This window comes from Lissotriton helveticus, chromosome 2_2 (assembly GCF_964261635.1).
Source record: "Lissotriton helveticus chromosome 2_2, aLisHel1.1, whole genome shotgun sequence".
Lineage (NCBI taxonomy): Eukaryota > Metazoa > Chordata > Amphibia > Caudata > Salamandridae > Lissotriton > Lissotriton helveticus.
In genome coordinates this window covers 506277891-506295934 of record NC_136060.1, presented here as the reverse complement: position 1 = coordinate 506295934, position 18044 = coordinate 506277891, and the positions used below count along the sequence as shown (strand labels likewise).

At 58.7% G+C, this 18044-nt stretch overlaps 1 protein-coding gene across 1 annotated transcript in view; it reads right to left on the bottom strand.

The window, feature by feature from the left end:
* LBX2 (ladybird homeobox 2) overlaps positions 1 to 17340 on the bottom strand; it is an 82197-nt gene extending 64857 nt beyond the window's left edge. The window contains exon 1 of the mRNA XM_078679070.1: positions 17034 to 17340. Coding sequence (XP_078535196.1) covers positions 17034 to 17340 — 307 coding nt within the window. The remainder of the gene's footprint in view (positions 1 to 17033) is intronic.
* Positions 17341 to 18044: the final 704 nt, after the last annotated feature.

Sequence of the window (18044 nt, the reverse complement as noted above, 5' to 3'; positions counted from 1 at the left end):
CGGCTCACACCAGGGGTGTCCCTCGGCTCACACCAGTGGTGTCCCTCGGCTCACACCAGTGGTGTCCCTCGGCTCACACCAGGGGTGCCCCTCTGCTCACACCAGGGGTGTCCCTCACCTCACACCAGGGGTGTCCCTCACCTCACACCAGGGGTGTCCCTCGGCTCACACCAGTGGTGTCCCTCGGCTCACACCAGAGGTGCCCCTCGGCTCACAGCAGGGGTGTCCCTCTGCTCACACCAGGGGTGTCCCTCTGCTCACACCAGGGGTGTCCCTCGGCTCACACCAGGGGTGTCCCTCGGCTCACACCAGTGGTGTCCCTCGACTCACACCAGGGGTGCCCCTCGGCTCACACCAGGGGGTCCCTCGGCTCACACCAGGGGTGTCCCTCGGCTCACACCAGTGGTGTCCCTCGGCTCACACCAGAGGTGCCCCTCGGCTCACACCAGGGGTGTCCCCCGGCTCACACCAGGGGTGTCCCTCAGCTCACACCAGGGGTGTCCCTCTGCTCACACCACCGGTGTCCCTCGGCTCACACCAGGGGTGTCCCTCGGCTCACACCAGTGGTGTCCCTCGGCTCACACCAGAGGTGCCCCTCGGCTCACAGCAGGGGTGTCCCTCTGCTCACACCAGGGGTGTCCCTCAGCTCACACCAGGGGTGTCCCTCTGCTCACACCAGGGGTGTCCCTCGGCTCACACCAGTGGTGTCCCTCGGCTCACACCAGGGGTGACCCTCGGCTCTCACCAGGGGTGCCCCTCAGCTCACACCAGGGGTGCCCCTCAGCTCACACCAGGGGTGTCCCTCAGCTCACACCAGGGATGTCCCTCTGCTCACACCAGGGGGTCCCTCAGCTCACACCAGGGGTGTCCCTCGGCTCACACCAGGGGTGACCCTCAGCTCACACCAGGGGTGCCCCTCAGCTCACACCAGGGGTGCCCCTCAGCTCACACCAGGGGTGTCCCTCAGCTCACACCAGGGATGTCCCTCTGCTCACACCAGGGGGTCCCTCAGCTCACACCAGGGGTGTCCCTCGGCTCACACCAGGGGTGTCCTTCGGCTCACACCAGGGGTGTCCCTCGGCTCACACCAGTGGTGTCCCTCGGCTCACACCAGGGGTGACCCTCGGCTCTCACCAGGGGTGCCCCTCAGCTCACACCAGGGGTGCCCCTCAGCTCACACCAGGGGTGCCCCTCGGCTCACACCTGGGGTGTCCCTCGGCTCACACCGGGGGTGTCCCTCGGCTCACACCAGGGGTGTCCCTCAGCTCACACCGGGGGTGTCCCTCGGCTCACACCGGTGGTGTCCCTCAGCTCACACCAGGGGTGTCCCTCGGCTCACACCAGGGGTGTCACTCGGCTCACACCAGGGGTGTCCCTCGGCTCACACCAGGGGTGTCCCTCGGCTCACACCAGGGGTGTCCCTCGGCTCACACCAGGGGTGTCCCTCGGCTCACACCAGTGGTGTCCCTCACCTCATACCAGGGGTGTCCCTCGGCTCACACCAGTGGTGTCCCTCGGCTCACACCAGGGGTGACCCTCAGCTCTCACCAGGGGTGTCCGTCGGCTCACACCGGGGGTGTCCCTCGGCTCACACCAGGGGTGTCCCTCGGCTCACACCAGGGGTGTCCCTCTGCTCACACCGGGGGTGTCCCTCGGCTCACACCAGTGGTGTCCCTCGGCTCACACCAGGGGTGTCCCTCGGCTCACACCAGGGGTGTCCCTCTGCTCACACCACCGGTATCCCTCGGCTCACACCAGGGGTGTCCCTCGGCTCACACCAGTGGTGTCCCTCGGCTCACACCAGAGGTGCCCCTCGGCTCACAGCAGGGGTGTCCCTCTGCTCACACCAGGGGTGTCCCTCAGCTCACACCAGGGGTGTCCCTCGGCTCACACCAGGGGTGTCCCTCGGCTCACACCAGGGGTGTCCCTCGTCCCTCAGCTCACACCAGGGGTGTTCCTCGGCTCACACCAGGGGTGTCCCTCGGCTCACACCAGGGGTGTCCCTCGGCTCACACCAGGGGTGTCCCTCTGCTCACACCACCGGTGTCCCTCGGCTCACACCAGGGGTGTCCCTCGGCTCACACCAGGGGTGTCCCTCGGCTCACACCAGGGGTGTCCCTCGGCTCACACCAGGGGTGTCCCTCGGCTCACACCAGTGGTGTCCCTCGGCTCACACCAGGGGTGCCCCTCTGCTCACACCAGGGGTGTCCCTCACCTCACACCAGGGGTGTCCCTCACCTCACACCAGGGGTGTCCCTCGGCTCACACCAGTGGTGTCCCTCGGCTCACACCAGAGGTGCCCCTCGGCTCACAGCAGGGGTGTCCCTCTGCTCACACCAGGGGTGTCCCTCTGCTCACACCAGGGGTGTCCCTCGGCTCACACCAGGGGTGTCCCTCGGCTCACACCAGTGGTGTCCCTCGGCTCACACCAGGGGTGCCCCTCGGCTCACACCAGGGGGTCCCTCGGCTCACACCAGGGGTGTCCCTCGGCTCACACCAGTGGTGTCCCTCGGCTCACACCAGAGGTGCCCCTCGGCTCACACCAGGGGTGTCCCCCGGCTCACACCAGGGGTGTCCCTCAGCTCACACCAGGGGTGTCCCTCTGCTCACACCACCGGTGTCCCTCGGCTCACACCAGGGGTGTCCCTCGGCTCACACCAGGGATGTCCCTCTGCTCACACCAGGGGGTCCCTCAGCTCACACCAGGGGTGTCCCTCGGCTCACACCAGGGGTGACCCTCAGCTCACACCAGGGGTGCCCCTCAGCTCACACCAGGGGTGTCCCTCAGCTCACACCAGGGATGTCCCTCTGCTCACACCAGGGGGTCCCTCAGCTCACACCAGGGGTGTCCCTCGGCTCACACCAGGGGTGTCCTTCGGCTCACACATGGGGTGTCCCTCGGCTCACACCAGTGGTGTCCCTCGGCTCACACCAGGGGTGACCCTCGGCTCTCACCAGGGGTGCCCCTCAGCTCACACCAGGGGTGCCCCTCAGCTCACACCAGGGGTGCCCCTCGGCTCACACCTGGGGTGTCCCTCGGCTCACACCGGGGGTGTCCCTCGGCTCACACCAGGGGTGTCCCTCAGCTCACACCGGGGGTGTCCCTCGGCTCACACCAGTGGTGTCCCTCAGCTCACACCAGGGGTGTCCCTCGGCTCACACCAGGGGTGTCCCTCAGCTCACACCGGGGGTGTCCCTCGGCTCACACCAGTGGTGTCCCTCAGCTCACAGCAGGGGTGTCCCTCGGCTCACACCAGGGGTGTCACTCGGCTCACACCAGGGGTGTCCCTCGGCTCACACCAGGGGTGTCCCTCGGCTCACACCAGGGGTGTCCCTCGGCTCACACCAGTGGTGTCCCTCACCTCATACCAGGGGTGTCCCTCGGCTCACACCAGTGGTGTCCCTCGGCTCACACCAGGGGTGACCCTCAGCTCTCACCAGGGGTGTCCGTCGGCTCACACCGGGGGTGTCCCTCGGCTCACACCAGGGGTGTCCCTCGGCTCACACCAGGGGTGTCCCTCTGCTCACACCGGGGGTGTCCCTCGGCTCACACCAGTGGTGTCCCTCGGCTCACACCAGGGGTGTCCCTCTGCTCACACCGGGGGTGTCCCTCGGCTAACACCAGTGGTGTCCCTCGGCTCACACCAGGGGTGTCCCTCGGCTCACACCAGGGGTGTCACTCGGCTCACACCAGGGTTGTCCCTCGGCTCACACCGGGGGTGTCCCTCGGCTCACACCAGGGGTGTCCCTCAGATCACACCAGGGGTGTCCCTCGGCTCACACCAGGGGTATCCCTCGGCTCTCACCAGGGGTGTCTCTCGGCTCACACCAGGGGTGTCCCTCACCTCACACCAGGGGTGACCCTCGGCTCTCACCAGGGGTGTCCGTCGGCTCACACCAGGGGTGTCCCTCTGCTCACACCAGGGGTGTCACTCTGCTCACACCAGGGGTGCCCCTCGGCTCACAGCAGGGGTGCCCCTAGGCTCACACCAGTGGTGTCCCTCGGCTCACACCAGAGGTGCCCCTCGGCTCACAGCAGGGGTGTCCCTCTGCTCACACCAGGGGTGTCCCTCGGCTCACACCAGGGGTGTCCCTCTGCTCACACCACCGGTATCCCTCGGCTCACACCAGGGGTGTCCCTCGGCTCACACCAGTGGTGTCCCTCGGCTCACACCAGAGGTGCCCCTCGGCTCACAGCAGGGGTGTCCCTCTGCTCACACCAGGGGTGTCCCTCAGCTCACACCAGGGGTGTCCCTCGGCTCACACCAGGGGTGTCCCTCGGCTCACACCAGGGGTGTCCCTCGTCCCTCAGCTCACACCAGGGGTGTTCCTCGGCTCACACCAGGGGTGTCCCTCGGCTCACACCAGGGGTGTCCCTCGGCTCACACCAGGGGTGTCCCTCTGCTCACACCACCGGTGTCCCTCGGCTCACACCAGGGGTGTCCCTCGGCTCACACCAGGGGTGTCCCTCGGCTCACACCAGGGGTGTCCCTCGGCTCACACCAGTGGTGTCCCTCGGCTCACACCAGGGGTGCCCCTCTGCTCACACCAGGGGTGTCCCTCACCTCACACCAGGGGTGTCCCTCACCTCACACCAGGGGTGTCCCTCGGCTCACACCAGTGGTGTCCCTCGGCTCACACCAGAGGTGCCCCTCGGCTCACAGCAGGGGTGTCCCTCTGCTCACACCAGGGGTGTCCCTCTGCTCACACCAGGGGTGTCCCTCGGCTCACACCAGGGGTGTCCCTCGGCTCACACCAGTGGTGTCCCTCGGCTCACACCAGGGGTGCCCCTCGGCTCACACCAGGGGGTCCCTCGGCTCACACCAGGGGTGTCCCTCGGCTCACACCAGTGGTGTCCCTCGGCTCACACCAGAGGTGCCCCTCGGCTCACACCAGGGGTGTCCCCCGGCTCACACCAGGGGTGTCCCTCAGCTCACACCAGGGGTGTCCCTCTGCTCACACCACCGGTGTCCCTCGGCTCACACCAGGGGTGTCCCTCGGCTCACACCAGTGGTGTCCCTCGGCTCACACCAGAGGTGCCCCTTAGCTCACAGCAGGGGTGTCCCTCTGCTCACACCAGGGGTGTCCCTCAGCTCACACCAGGGGTGTCCCTCTGCTCACACCAGGGGTGTCCCTCGGCTCACAACAGTGGTGTCCCTCGGCTCACACCAGGGGTGACCCTCGGCTCTCACCAGGGGTGCCCCTCAGCTCACACCAGGGGTGCCCCTCAGCTCACACCAGGGGTGTCCCTCAGCTCACACCAGGGATGTCCCTCTGCTCACACCAGGGGGTCCCTCAGCTCACACTAGGGGTGTCCCTCGGCTCACACCAGGGGTGTCCTTCGGCTCACACCAGGGGTGTCCCTCAGCTCACACCAGGGGTGTCCCTCGGCTCACACCAGTGGTGTCCCTCGGCTCACACCAGGGGTGACCCTCGGCTCTCACCAGGGGTGTCCCTCGGCTCACACCAGGGGTGTCCCTCGGCTCACACCAGGGGTGACCCTCGGCTCTCACCAGGGGTGCCCCTCAGCTCACACCAGGGGTGCCCCTCAGCTCACACCAGGGGTGTCCCTCGGCTCACACCAGGGGTGTCCCTCGGCTCACACCAGGGGTGTCCCTCTGCTCACACCGGGGGTGTCCCTCGGCTCACACCAGGGGTGTCCCTCGGCTCACACCAGTGGTGACCCTCAGCTCACACCAGGGGTGCCCCTCAGCTCACACCAGGGGTGCCCCTCAGCTCACACCAGGGGTGTCCCTCAGCTCACACCAGGGATGTCCCTCTGCTCACACCAGGGGGTCCCTCAGCTCACACCAGGGGTGTCCCTCGGCTCACACCAGGGGTGTCCTTCGGCTCACACCAGGGGTGTCCCTCGGCTCACACCAGTGGTGTCCCTCGGCTCACACCAGGGGTGACCCTCGGCTCTCACCAGGGGTGCCCCTCAGCTCACACCAGGGGTGCCCCTCAGCTCACACCAGGGGTGCCCCTCAGCTCACACCAGGGGTGTCCCTCAGGTCACACCCGGGGTGTCCCTCAGCTCACACCAGGGGTGTCCCTCGGCTCACACCAGTGGTGTCCCTCGGCTCACACCAGGGGTGACCCTCGGCTCTCACCAGGGGTGTCCCTCGGCTCACAGCAGGGGTGTCCCTCGGCTCACACCACCGGTGTCCCTCGGCTCACACCAGGGGTGTCCCTCGGCTCACACCAGTGGTGTCCCTCGGCTCACACCAGGGGTGACCCTCGGCTCTCACCAGGGGTGTCCCTCAGCTCACACCAGGGGTGTCCCTCGGCTCACACCAGTGGTGTCCCTCGGCTCACACCAGGGGTGACCCTCGGCTCTCACCAGGGGTGCCCCTCAGCTCACACCAGGGGTGCCCCTCAGCTCACACCAGGGGTGTCCCTCGGCTCACACCAGGGGTGTCCCTCGGCTCACACCAGGGGTGTCCCTCTGCTCACACCGGGGGTGTCCCTCGGCTCACACCAGGGGTGTCCCTCGGCTCACACCAGGGGTGACCCTCAGCTCACACCAGGGGTGCCCCTCAGCTCACACCAGGGATGTCCCTCTGCTCACACCAGGGGGTCCCTCAGCTCACACCAGGGGTGTCCCTCGGCTCACACCAGGGGTGTCCTTCGGCTCACACCAGGGGTGTCCCTCGGCTCACACCAGTGGTGTCCCTCGGCTCACACCAGGGGTGACCCTCGGCTCTCACCAGGGGTGCCCCTCAGCTCACACCAGGGGTGCCCCTCAGCTCACACCAGGGGTGCCCCTCAGCTCACACCAGGGGTGTCCCTCAGCTCACACCAGGGATGTCCCTCTGCTCACACCAGGGGGTCCCTCAGCTCACACCAGGGGTGTCCCTCGGCTCACACCAGGGGTGTCCTTCGGCTCTCACCAGGGGTGCCCCTCAGCTCACACCAGGGGTGCCCCTCAGCTCACACCAGGGGTGCCCCTCAGCTCACACCAGGGGTGTCCCTCAGCTCACACCAGGGATGTCCCTCTGCTCACACCAGGGGGTCCCTCAGCTCACACCAGGGGTGTCCCTCGGCTCACACCAGGGGTGTCCTTCGGCTCACACCAGGGGTGTCCCTCGGCTCACACCAGTGGTGTCCCTCGGCTCACACCAGGGGTGACCCTTGGCTCTCACCAGGGGTGCCCCTCAGCTCACACCAGGGGTGTCCCTCAGCTCACACCAGGGATGTCCCTCAGCTCACACCAGGAGTGTCCCTCAGCTCACAGCAGGGGTGTCCCTCAGCTCACACCAGGGGTGTCCCTCTGCTCACACCGTGTGTGTCCCTCTGCTCACACCAGGGGTGTCCCTCGGCTCACACCAGGGGTGTCCCTCGGCTCACACCAGTGGTGTCCCTCGGCTCACACCAGGGGTGACCCTTGGCTCTCACCAGGGGTGCCCCTCAGCTCACACCAGGGGTGTCCCTCGGCTCACACCAGGGGTGTCCCTCGGCTCACACAAGTGGTGTCCCTCGGCTCACACCAGGGGTGACCCTCGGCTCACACCAGGGGTGTCCCTCGGCTCACACCAGGGGGTCCCTCACAGGGCACCTCTAGATCAGTGACCCTCAGTCACAAGACGGCTCTAGTGAGCGCTTCTCTCACACCTCGAGGCGCTAGAGGCTGGTGAAGTGCTTGCAAAGCCTGAAACCGCGGCATAAACTCAGCACAGACTGGGGTCAGTGACGCGTGACACAGGAGTGGGGGTCCAAGGGGGGGGGGGGGGGGCGCTGGAGCATAAACGGGCTTTAAACGGCACTCAGCGGCTCGAAGGGGCCGTTCCGGGCAATTAGGCTGAATTAATGCCCGGCGGAGGCAAGGGCACGGCGCTCGCCTCACGCTCGCTCTCGATGTGTGCGTGTGGGGGGTGTGCGTGGGTGTGCGTGCTTGACTCCATTGATTCCCACGGTAGAGAGAAGCGGCAGAAGTAAAGCACAGTTTACTCCCGCACAGATCCCAGGATTAGACGGTCAGCCCAGCTTTTGTATATTTAGTAGTGAGGGAACTTAAAATGTGAGGTTGTGGCCACGAGCGGTCCGATGGCTGAAGTAAATGTACGACACGTTTCTAGTCGTTGTTGTTTGCATTTTAAACCTTTCCAGGTGTATGTTGGAATCATGTTTATGGGTTTAATTAATTAATAAACAATTATTACTACTTTTTTTAATTTTAAAAGTTGTATATATAGCATAACCCGTGGGTATCAGAGCGCTTTACAAACACACAGTAAACAGCAGAAGGACATACATTACACAGTAGGCGGTAAGGAAGCAAACCACGGAGGAAAAATACAGCATGGGAAATAAATATTGAGTGCAGCGGAGGGGGAGAGAGCAAGAAAAAGAGATGAAAAGGAGAGAATGAGAATAGAGCGGTCACCCACGTGTGACGTAAGTGCAAGAATGTGCACTGTGAGGGGCGCGCGGCGTCTGCTCGTGTAAACTGTGGGAAGACGTCACTGGGACCTTTGCACCGCGGTGGTACACGTGGGCAGGGCTCGTGCACTGATCCCACGAGGGACTGGCGTGGGCACGCGCGCGTGCAGTGTGTCTGGAGAAGCTAACCATGGGGCATATTATCAAGAACGGGCGTTACATTATCGCCGCATTATCGGCAGGAAACTGCCGATAAAGTGGCGATAATGGGCTTGATAATATGCTCTATGGAATTCCAATCGAAGCTCACGTTAGATGTCTTCGCATCTAACCTGGGCTTCGATTGCAATTCATAGAGGATATTATCAAGACCAGTATCGCCACTTTATCGGCAGTTTCCTGCCGATAATGCGGCGATAATGTAACGCCCGTTCTTGATAATATGCCCCGTGTGAACACAGATTGCATCTGTGGCCCCGTCCTGCGCCGACACCAGGTATAGAGGGACAGGCGTGTGCACACGCGTGTGCAGTCACAGTGTGTCTGGAGAAGTGAGGGTGCGACCAGTGTGAACACACGTTGCATCTGTGGAGTCCTCGTGCGCCGACCCCACGCGCAGCAGGAGGCAGGCGTGTGCACATTACATATCGGGGTGAAATACTCGACTTACAAACTGGCATGTGCTTATAAAACATGCGTGTCCCTTTCGAACATGCGCGCCTTATCCACGCACACATTAAACTCGGGCGCGTGCTATGACCCCACGCACTGTGCGTTTCATGTACAGGCGGAGGCGCGGTGCTTCGAAGCGCTCCAGGGCTGTTCCTGGGAGAATAAACCACGTGTATCACAGAGGGAGCCCCGAGAGTCCTGGTAACATGTATGTGTGAGAGAAATACACAGTAATTACACACCGTGGCTCTGTGTACTGGGGGCCAGAACACACGCGTGTCACAAAGAGTGTTGTGCGTGAAATACTTACGACTAACGGGGTTTGACCGCCGGACAGCGCCCTGACACCGCGATGGCATGTGAGCGCTTTATAACACATAATAAATAAAATAAACACATGCATAGAAGTATGTCCGAGGTCAGGGGCACCAAGGAGCATTCAGCGAACCTAAGTACAGTACAGGGGCACCCCCCCCCCCCCTTTTAAAACACATCTAAACGTGTCCGGTCTCATTTACAAGAAGAAGCTACCGCCGGCGCCGGAGAGGATGAAATGCGGAGTTTCTAAAGAGTTGTGAAGGTAAATGTCCGGCCGAGCACTTACGGCCCCTGCTTAGAGAGTGTGTGTGTGTGTGGGGGGGGGGGGGGAGCCGCGCATATGTATCAAACATGCACACATGCATGCAGAAGTATTAAAGCCCGGAGCCGCTGCACCGTGCGCACACAATGCATCGCGGCGGGTTCAACATGCAATGACATGCGGTGTGTATTTGTACACTTTACAATTTTATCGGTGTGTGTTGTGTAGCAAAGGGTAACAAGGCGGCTTGTACAGCAGGCAGTGTCATCGCGGTGTGCACAACATGCGAAGGCACTCGAATGTGCACAACATTTAAAAACATCGAAGGAACTACAACGTGCAATTAAATGCGACGTGCGAACTCTTACAAAAACATAATATACATATATATAAAATGCAACAAATGCTGAACACAAAAAATACCCCCGCGGTGTGTAGAGCATAACATTGCCACACCCACGGCCTGCAAAGCATCGCGGTGCGCGCAGCTAACAAGGCCGTGGCGTGTAAACTGACCACTCAAGCGCACACAACAATTTTAACGATATGCCGTGGGTGTGTAACATGCGACAGTAACGCGCTTTGAAAAGGCTCAATTATAATAAAAAAATAATGCAATAAAAGGAGGTGTGTGCTACACGTGAAAACATCGCGGCTTGCGTGTGGCTGCAATAACAACGCAGTGTGTGTAGTATGAAATAAGTCGCAGTATTTCCATGTAATAACATCGCGGCATTGTTTACAATAGACAGTGACACTGCAATGTGTGTAACATGCGACAGCAACGGCGCTTTGAAAAGCCTCAATTGTAATTAAAATAATGCAATAAAAGGAAGTGTGTGTGAAAACATCGCGGCTTGCGTGTGGCATGCAATAACAACGCAGTGTGTGTAGTGTGAAATAAGTCGCAATATTTCCATGTAATAACTTCGCGGCATTGTTTACAACATGTAGTGACGCTGTGATGTGTGTAACATGCAATAACCCCCCCGCGTCTACATGTAACAACATCGCAGTTCGTGAAACATGCAATACATCGCTGTATTTCCATGTAATAATTTCGCGGCCTTGTTTACAATATACAGTGACACTGCGACGTGTGTAACATGCAATAAACCCATGCAATAACCCCCGCGTCTATGTGTAACAACATCGCAGTCTGTGTAACATGCAAGAAATCTCTGTATTTCCATGTAATAACTTCGCGGCATTGTTTACAACATACAGTGACACTGCAGTGTGTGTAACATGCAATAGATCGTGGTATTTCTATGTAATAACACCGCGGCATCGGGTGCAAGCAGAGATGCGATGTCATGTCGTATTACAAAAGGCATGTGAAAGTTGGCGGGAGGAGCTGGAGTGAGGTGGGGGGGGGGTTATCTGGAGGGGGCTTAGCAGGAGGGCCGTTAATATCTGTGTAATGGGCCTCGGACTGGGGAAGCCGGTAATGCGCGGATAAGATCTCCCCTGTCAGAGCGGGGCCTTATCGGGCGCTTAAAGCCCTGTAATATCCGGACACGGGCAATTACCGATAGAGAGGTGTAATCCGGGCTGCGAGTGAAGCCGGAGTGGATTACACGGGCCGAGGCCGGGGGAGAGGCCCAAACCCTGCTGCATCCAGGGGTGTGTGGGGCGACCCCGGGCCTGTAAATACCCCCCTCCGATACCGTGGGGGGGGCACACTTGTACGCACCACCCTCCGATACCGTGGGGGTCACACTTGTACGCCACCTTCCTTTGTTTTCTCTCCCTCCCCTGCACTGTGTACCAGTTCGTAGCGCCTGCATGCAGTGCGCGCTACGAGATTCGTTTTATTAATTAAATTGTTTACTTACCTCTAATTTTCCATATTCTGGTTTTTAACACCCCCCACCCTGCCCCTCCCCCACCTTTCTGCCCCACCGGAACTCCCTCCACGGGCCGCCACTGCTGTGTACCTATTTTTCATGTTGTATTTTTATCTCTGTTTTGCTTCCTTCCCACCTTCCCACTATGTAATGCAATGCTCTTTTGTCTTTACTGTGTGTATATAAAGCGCTCTGATACCCAGGGGTCAAGTTAGTGCTATATAAAACTTTTTAAATAAATAAATAAAATAAAATGGGGGGGGCAAACTTGTACACACCACCCTCCGATACCGTGGGGGGCACACTTGTACACACCACCCTCCGATACCGTGGGGGCCACACTTGTACACACCACCCTCCGATACCGTGGGGGGCACACTTGTACACACCACCCTCCGATACCGTGGGGGGCACACTTGTAAACACCACCATCCGTCAGGAGGGATGGGGGGGCACTGGTACACACCACCCTCCATCACTGTGGGACACGTTTGTAAATACTACCCCTTCACTACCGTTGGGGCACACTTCTAAATACCATGCTCTGTGACAGGTGGCGGGGGAGGGAGGACTTCAACCTGGGGTCACCGGGGCATTTACAAGTGTGCTCAGGAAACACATATTAAAAGGACCTGGGGTCCTCTAAATAGACTCGAAGTCTGAGGCCTGATCCCCCGGGGCATTATCCGGTCTTAAAGCCCGCTTGGCACAAATAATTCGGTTAAAAGTGTCTCAGAACCAAGCACAATCCAGGTTAGCGGCGTCAGACCTAAAACCTTGCCTGGTTCCAGTGGACGATTAAGTGCCCCCGCATTCGGGGTGCTACACGTAAGTCCCTGCCAGTTTCTGAGTGTCAGAGTTCAGTTTCTGCCACTTTTTGAGTGTCAGAGTTTATTCCCTGCCAGTTTCTGGGTGTCAGAGTTAAGTTCCTGCCAGTTTCTGGGAGAAAGAGTTAAATTTCTGCCACTTTCTGAGTGTCAGAGTTAAGTTCCTGCCAGTTTCTGGGTGCCAGAGGTAAGTTCCTGCCAGTTTTGGGTGTCAGAATTAATTACTGCCACTTTCTGAGTGTCAGAGGTAAGTTCCTGCCAGTTTTGGGTGTCAGAGTTAATTACTGCCACTTTCTGAGTTTCAGAGTTAAGTTTCTGCCACTTTCTGAGTGTCAGAGTTAAGTTCCTGCCAGTTTCTGAGTGTCAGAGTTAAGTTCCTGCCAGTTTCTGAGTGTCAGAGTTAAGTTCCTGCCAGTTTCTGAGTGTCAGAGTTAAGTTCCTGCCAGTTTCTGGGTGTCAGAGTTAAGTTCCTGCCAGTTTTGGGTGTCAGAGTTAAATTACTGCCAGTTTCTGGGTGACAGGGTTTATTTTCTGCCACTTTCTGGGTGCCAGAGTTAAGTTCCTGCCAGTTTTGGGGTTTGTGCCTGGTTGTCGATGGTTGGGGTTAAGCGTGTCCCGGGTTACATTCTGGGTATGTAGGCCTCATTTGAGTTCGGTTCTGGGTGTCAATCTTACATTTGTGCCAGATTCGGATGACAAACTTAAGACATGTCTGTTTCTGGGTTCTCAGTTCTGTGACGGGTTTGGGGTGTCACAGTTAAGTCCCTGTCAAATTTGAGCGCAAGCGTTACCTGTGCCAGGTTCTACGTGTCTGAGTTGTATCTGTGCCAGGTTTTGGGTGTCTGAGTTACGCCCGCGATACAAAAGGGGATGATGGACGGAGCGTTTGAGCAAATCAAACACTCACCCCCAGTCAACTGATCTGGGTTTAATCCATCCCGTTCTTTAGCCCACTCTGCCACCCCAGTTCAGACATGGCCATATGCAAATCAGTCTGACCCTGTGCTTCATGGGAACAGTCCAGACCGAACTGCCAAGCCATGTCTTCCCTGGACCGGAAACAAGCATCCTGGGACCGGTTTCGGATTCATAATCCTCATCAGCCAGGCTATCTTGAATCCAGTGGCCAAGTGAGCAAGGGACTCACGTCTGAGCATACCCTGCCACACTTAGGGCGAACAAAGCGATACAAAAGGGGATGATGGACGGAGTGTCTGAACCAATCAAACACTCACACCCAGTCCCGTGCTCTCCATGCCACTGGAGTCAAGCTATCCAGGCTGATGACGGCTGAAAGCCCCAAACCGGTCCTTGGATGCTTGTTTCCAGTCCTGGAAGGACCTGGCTTGGCAGTTCGGGCTGGACTGTTCCCATGGGGCACAGGGTCAAGACTGATTTGCATATGGCTGGGTTCAAACTGGAATGGCATGGTGAGCAAAAAAACAATGGATTTAGGCCCAGATCTCTGTACTGGGGTGATTGAATGACATTGTTCTGCATTCTGTCCATCACCTGTTGTTTTTGCATGAGTTACGCCTGCGCCAAGTTCTGGGTGTCTGAGTTGTGTCTGAGCCAGGTTGTAGGAGTCTGAGTTGTATCTGTGCCAGGTTTTGGGTGCCCGAGTTGCGTTTGTGCCAGGTTCTAGGTGTCTGAGTTGCGTTTGTGCCAGGTTCTTGGTGTCTTGAGTTACGTCTGTGCTATGTTCTGGGGGTCTAAGTTACATCTCTGGCAGGTTCTGGGTGCCCAAGTTGTGTCTGTGCCAGGTTCTGGGAGTATGAGTTGCATCTGTGCCAGGTTCTTGGTGCCCGAGTTGCGTTTGTGCCAGGTTCTGGGTGTCTGAGTTGCGTCTGTACTAGGTTCTTGGTGTCTCGAGATACGTCTGTGCTATGTTCTGGGGGTCTAAGTTACATCTCTGGCAGGTTCTGGGTGCCCAAGTTGTGTCTGTGCCAATTTCTGGGTGTCAGAGTCGCATCTGTGCCGGGTTCTAGGTGTCTAAGTTGGGTCAGTACCATGTTCTGGGTGCCCAAGTTGCGTCTGTGCCAAATTCTGGGTCTCTGAGTTGCATCTGTGCCAGATTCTGGGTGCCCGAGTTGCGTTTGTGCCAGGTTCTGGGTGCCCGAGTTGAGTCTGTACCAGGTTCTAGGTGTCTGAGTTGGGTCTGTGCCAGGTTCTGGATGTCAGAGTTGCATCTGTACCAGGTTCTAGGCGTCTAAGTTGGGTCAGTGCCAGGTTCTAGGTGTCTGAGTTGGGTCTCTGCTAGGTTTTGGGTGTCGAAGTTGCATCTGTGCCAGGGTCTATATGTCTAAGTTGGGTCAGTGCCAGGTTCTGGGTGTCTCTGTTGGGTCTCTGCCAGGTTCTGGGTGCCCGAGTTGCATCTGTGCCAGGTTGTTTGAGTGTGAGTTGCGTGTGCGCCAGGTTCTGGGTGTCCAAGTTACGTCTCTGCCAGGTTCTAGGTGTCAGAGTGAGTCCATGCCATGTGCTGGGTGCCTGAGTTAAGTCTGCTCTAGTTTGTGGGTATCTGAGTTAGGTCTGCACCATGTTATGGGTGTGGTACCCAAGTCCCTGCCAGTTGGTTCTAAGTATCAGAGTAAGTCTGTGCCAGGTTCTAGGTGTCAGGGGTAAGTATCTGCCAGTTTGTGGGTATCTTGGGCAGGTATATGGTGTAACAATGCGCTCTACAAATGAATACATAAATAAATAAATAAATATGGGTGTTGTACCCAACTCCCTGCCAGGTTCTAGGTGTCAGAGCAAGTCCTGACCAGGTTCTAGGTGTCAGAGTTAAGTCTGCTCTAGTCTGTGGGTATCTGAGTTAGGTCTGTACCATGTTAGGGTGCGGTACTCAAGTCCCTGCCAGGTTCTAGGTATCAGAGTACATTTGTGGCAAGTTCTAGGTGTCAGACCAAGTCCCTGCCAGGTTCTAGGTGTCAGAGTAAGTCTGTGGCAGGTGCTGTGTGTCAGAGTTAAGTCTGCTCTAGTCTGTGGGTATCTGAATTAGGTATGTACCATTTTAGGGGTGTGGTACCCAAGTCCCTGCCAGGCTCTAGGTATCAGAGTACATTTGTGGCAAGTTCTAGGTGTCAGAGCAAGTCCCTGACAGGTTCTAGGCATCAGAGTTAAGTCTGCTCTAGTTTGTGGGTATCTGAGTTGGGTCTGTACCATGCTAAGGGTGTGGTGCCCAGGTCCCTGCCGGGTTCTAGGTGCCAGAGTAAGTGCCTGCCAGGTTCAAGGTGCCAGAATAAGTCCCTGCCGGGTTCTAGGTGCCAGAGTAAGTCCCTGCCGGGTTCTAGGCATCAGAGTTAAGTCTGCTCTAGTTTGTGGGTATCTGAGTTGGGTCTGTACCATGCTAATGGTGTGGTACCCAAGTCCCTGCCAGGTTCAAGGTGCCAGAGTAAGTCCCTGCCGGGTTCTAGGTGTCAGAGTAAGTCTGTGGCAGGTGCTGTGTGTCAGAGTTAAGTCTGCTCTAGTCTGTGGGTATCTGACTTAGGTATGTACCATGTTAGGGGTGTGGTACCCAAGTCCCTGCCAGGTTCTAGGTATCAGAGTACATTTGTGGCAAGTTCTAGGTGTCAGAGCAAGTCCCTGACAGGTTATAGGCATCAGAGTTAAGTCTGTTCTAGTTTGTGGGTATCTGGGTTAGGTCTGCACCATGCTATGGGTGTGGTACCCAAGTCCCTTCCAGGTTCTAGGTGTCAGAGTAAGTCCCTGCCAGGTTCTAGGTGTCAGAGTAAGTCTGCTCTAGTTTGTGGGTATCTGAGTTGGGTCTGTACCATGCTAAGGGTGTGGTGCCCAGGTCCCTGCCGTGTTCTAGGTGCCAGAGTAAGTACCTGCCAGGTTCAAGGTGCCAGAGTAAGTCTCTGCCAGGTTCTAGGTGCCAGAGTAAGTCCCTGTCGGGTTCTAGGTGTCAGAGTTAAGTCTGCTCTAGTTTGTGGGTATCTGCTAAGGGTGTGGTGCCCAGGTCCCTGCCGGGTTCTAGGTGCCAGAGTAAGTCCCTGCCAGGTTCAAGGTGCCAGAGTAAGTCCCTGTCGGGTTCTAGGTGTCAGAGTAAGTTTGTGGCAAGTTCTAGGTGTCAGAGTAAGTCCCAGCCAGGTTCTAGGCATCAGAGTTAAGTCTGCTCTAGTTTGTGGGTTTCTGAGTTGGGTCTGTACCATGCTAAGGGTGAGGTGCCCAAGTCCCTGCCAGGTTCTAGGTATCAGAGTACATTTGTGGCAAGTTCTAGGTGTCAGAGCAAGTCCCTGACAGGTTCTAGGTGTCAGAGTAAGTCTGCTCTAGTTTGTGGGTATCTGAGTTGGGTCTGTACCATGCTAAGGGTGAGGTGCCCAAGTCCCTGCCAGGTTCTAGGTATCAGAGTACATTTGTGGCAAGTTCTAGGTGTCAGAGCAAGTCCCTGATAGGTTCTAGGTGTCAGAGTAAGTCTGCTCTAGTTTGTGGGTATCTGAGTTGGGTCTGTACCATGCTAAGGGTGAGGTGCCCAGGTCCCTGCCGGGTTCTAGGTGCCAGAGTAAGTCCCTGCCAGGTTCAAGGTGCCAGAGTAAGTCCCTGCCGGGTTCTAGGTATCAGAGTACATTTGTGGCAAGTTCTAGGTGTCAGAGCAAGTCCCTGATAGGTTCTAGGTGTCAGAGTAAGTCTGCTCTAGTTTGTGGGTATCTGAGTTGGGTCTGTACCATGCTAAGGGTGAGGTGCCCAGGTCCCTGCCAGGTTCTAGGTGCCAGGGTCTAGACTCACCTTCGGCTGCCTGCAGCACGCTCACTTCCAGGCCTTTGAAGGTCTTGCTGGCCAGCTCCTCCAGGGCGCAGAGGGGGGAGGAGGGGGCGGTGACTCCGTTCCTGGGCCCCGCGGGGCTGGGGCCCTTCTCCTGGCCCCTGGGGGCCCCGTGGCTGCCCGGCAGCTTCTTCACCGAGGGTTTGCTGAGGATGTCCTCGATGCTGAAGGGGGTGAGCGGCTTGTTGGAGTTGGCGGGGGGCGGCAGCTGGTCGAGGGGGCCCCGTCTCCTCTCCTCGCTCCGGGGGTGCATGTCTTTGGTGGAGGTCATAGCCAGGGGCCCCCACCCTTCAGAAGCCCGCAGCCCCTCTCCCAGGGACAGGGAGGGGGTCTCGTGCGTCGAGGAGCAGCGGGAGGGGCCCTCAGCAAGCCCCCCGAGACCTCATTCTGCCCCGGGCGTCCTCCGATGCCCCCCAGAAACAACAAACAGGCAGATTCCGGAAGCCGAGGGGTCCTTGGGTCTCATCTCAGGGCCCGAGGCGCGGCTCCTGTCCCCGGGGCCCCTCCATGGAGCTGCGCTGCTGCGGCCAGGGGTGGGCTTCTAGGCGCTAGATCGGCGCGGGGGCCACGGTCTGCCCAGGGCGCGCCTCGGAGTGGACAGGAAAGACCCTTCGGAAGGACAGACGGTGTCCAAGAGAGTGCAGTCTGTCCACCCACCGAGGGGACAGGCAAAGTGTCCGGAGAAAGGTCAGGCAGTCCACCCAGAGAGGGGACAGGCGGTGTCCAGCAGAGGTCAGGCGGTCCACCCGCAGAGGGGACAGGCGGTCCACCCAGAGAAGGGGCAGGCGGTGTCCAAGAGAGTGCAGTCTGTCCACCCACAGAGGAGGCTGGCAAAGTGTCCGGAGAGAAGGCAAGCGGTCCACCCAGAGAGGAGCAAAGCCAAGTATCCTTCGGAAAGGCAGGCTGTCCACTAACAAAAGAGGCAGGCGTCCAGAGAGGGGGCAGGCACCACTCTCGGAGAGCAGGCAGGCAGAG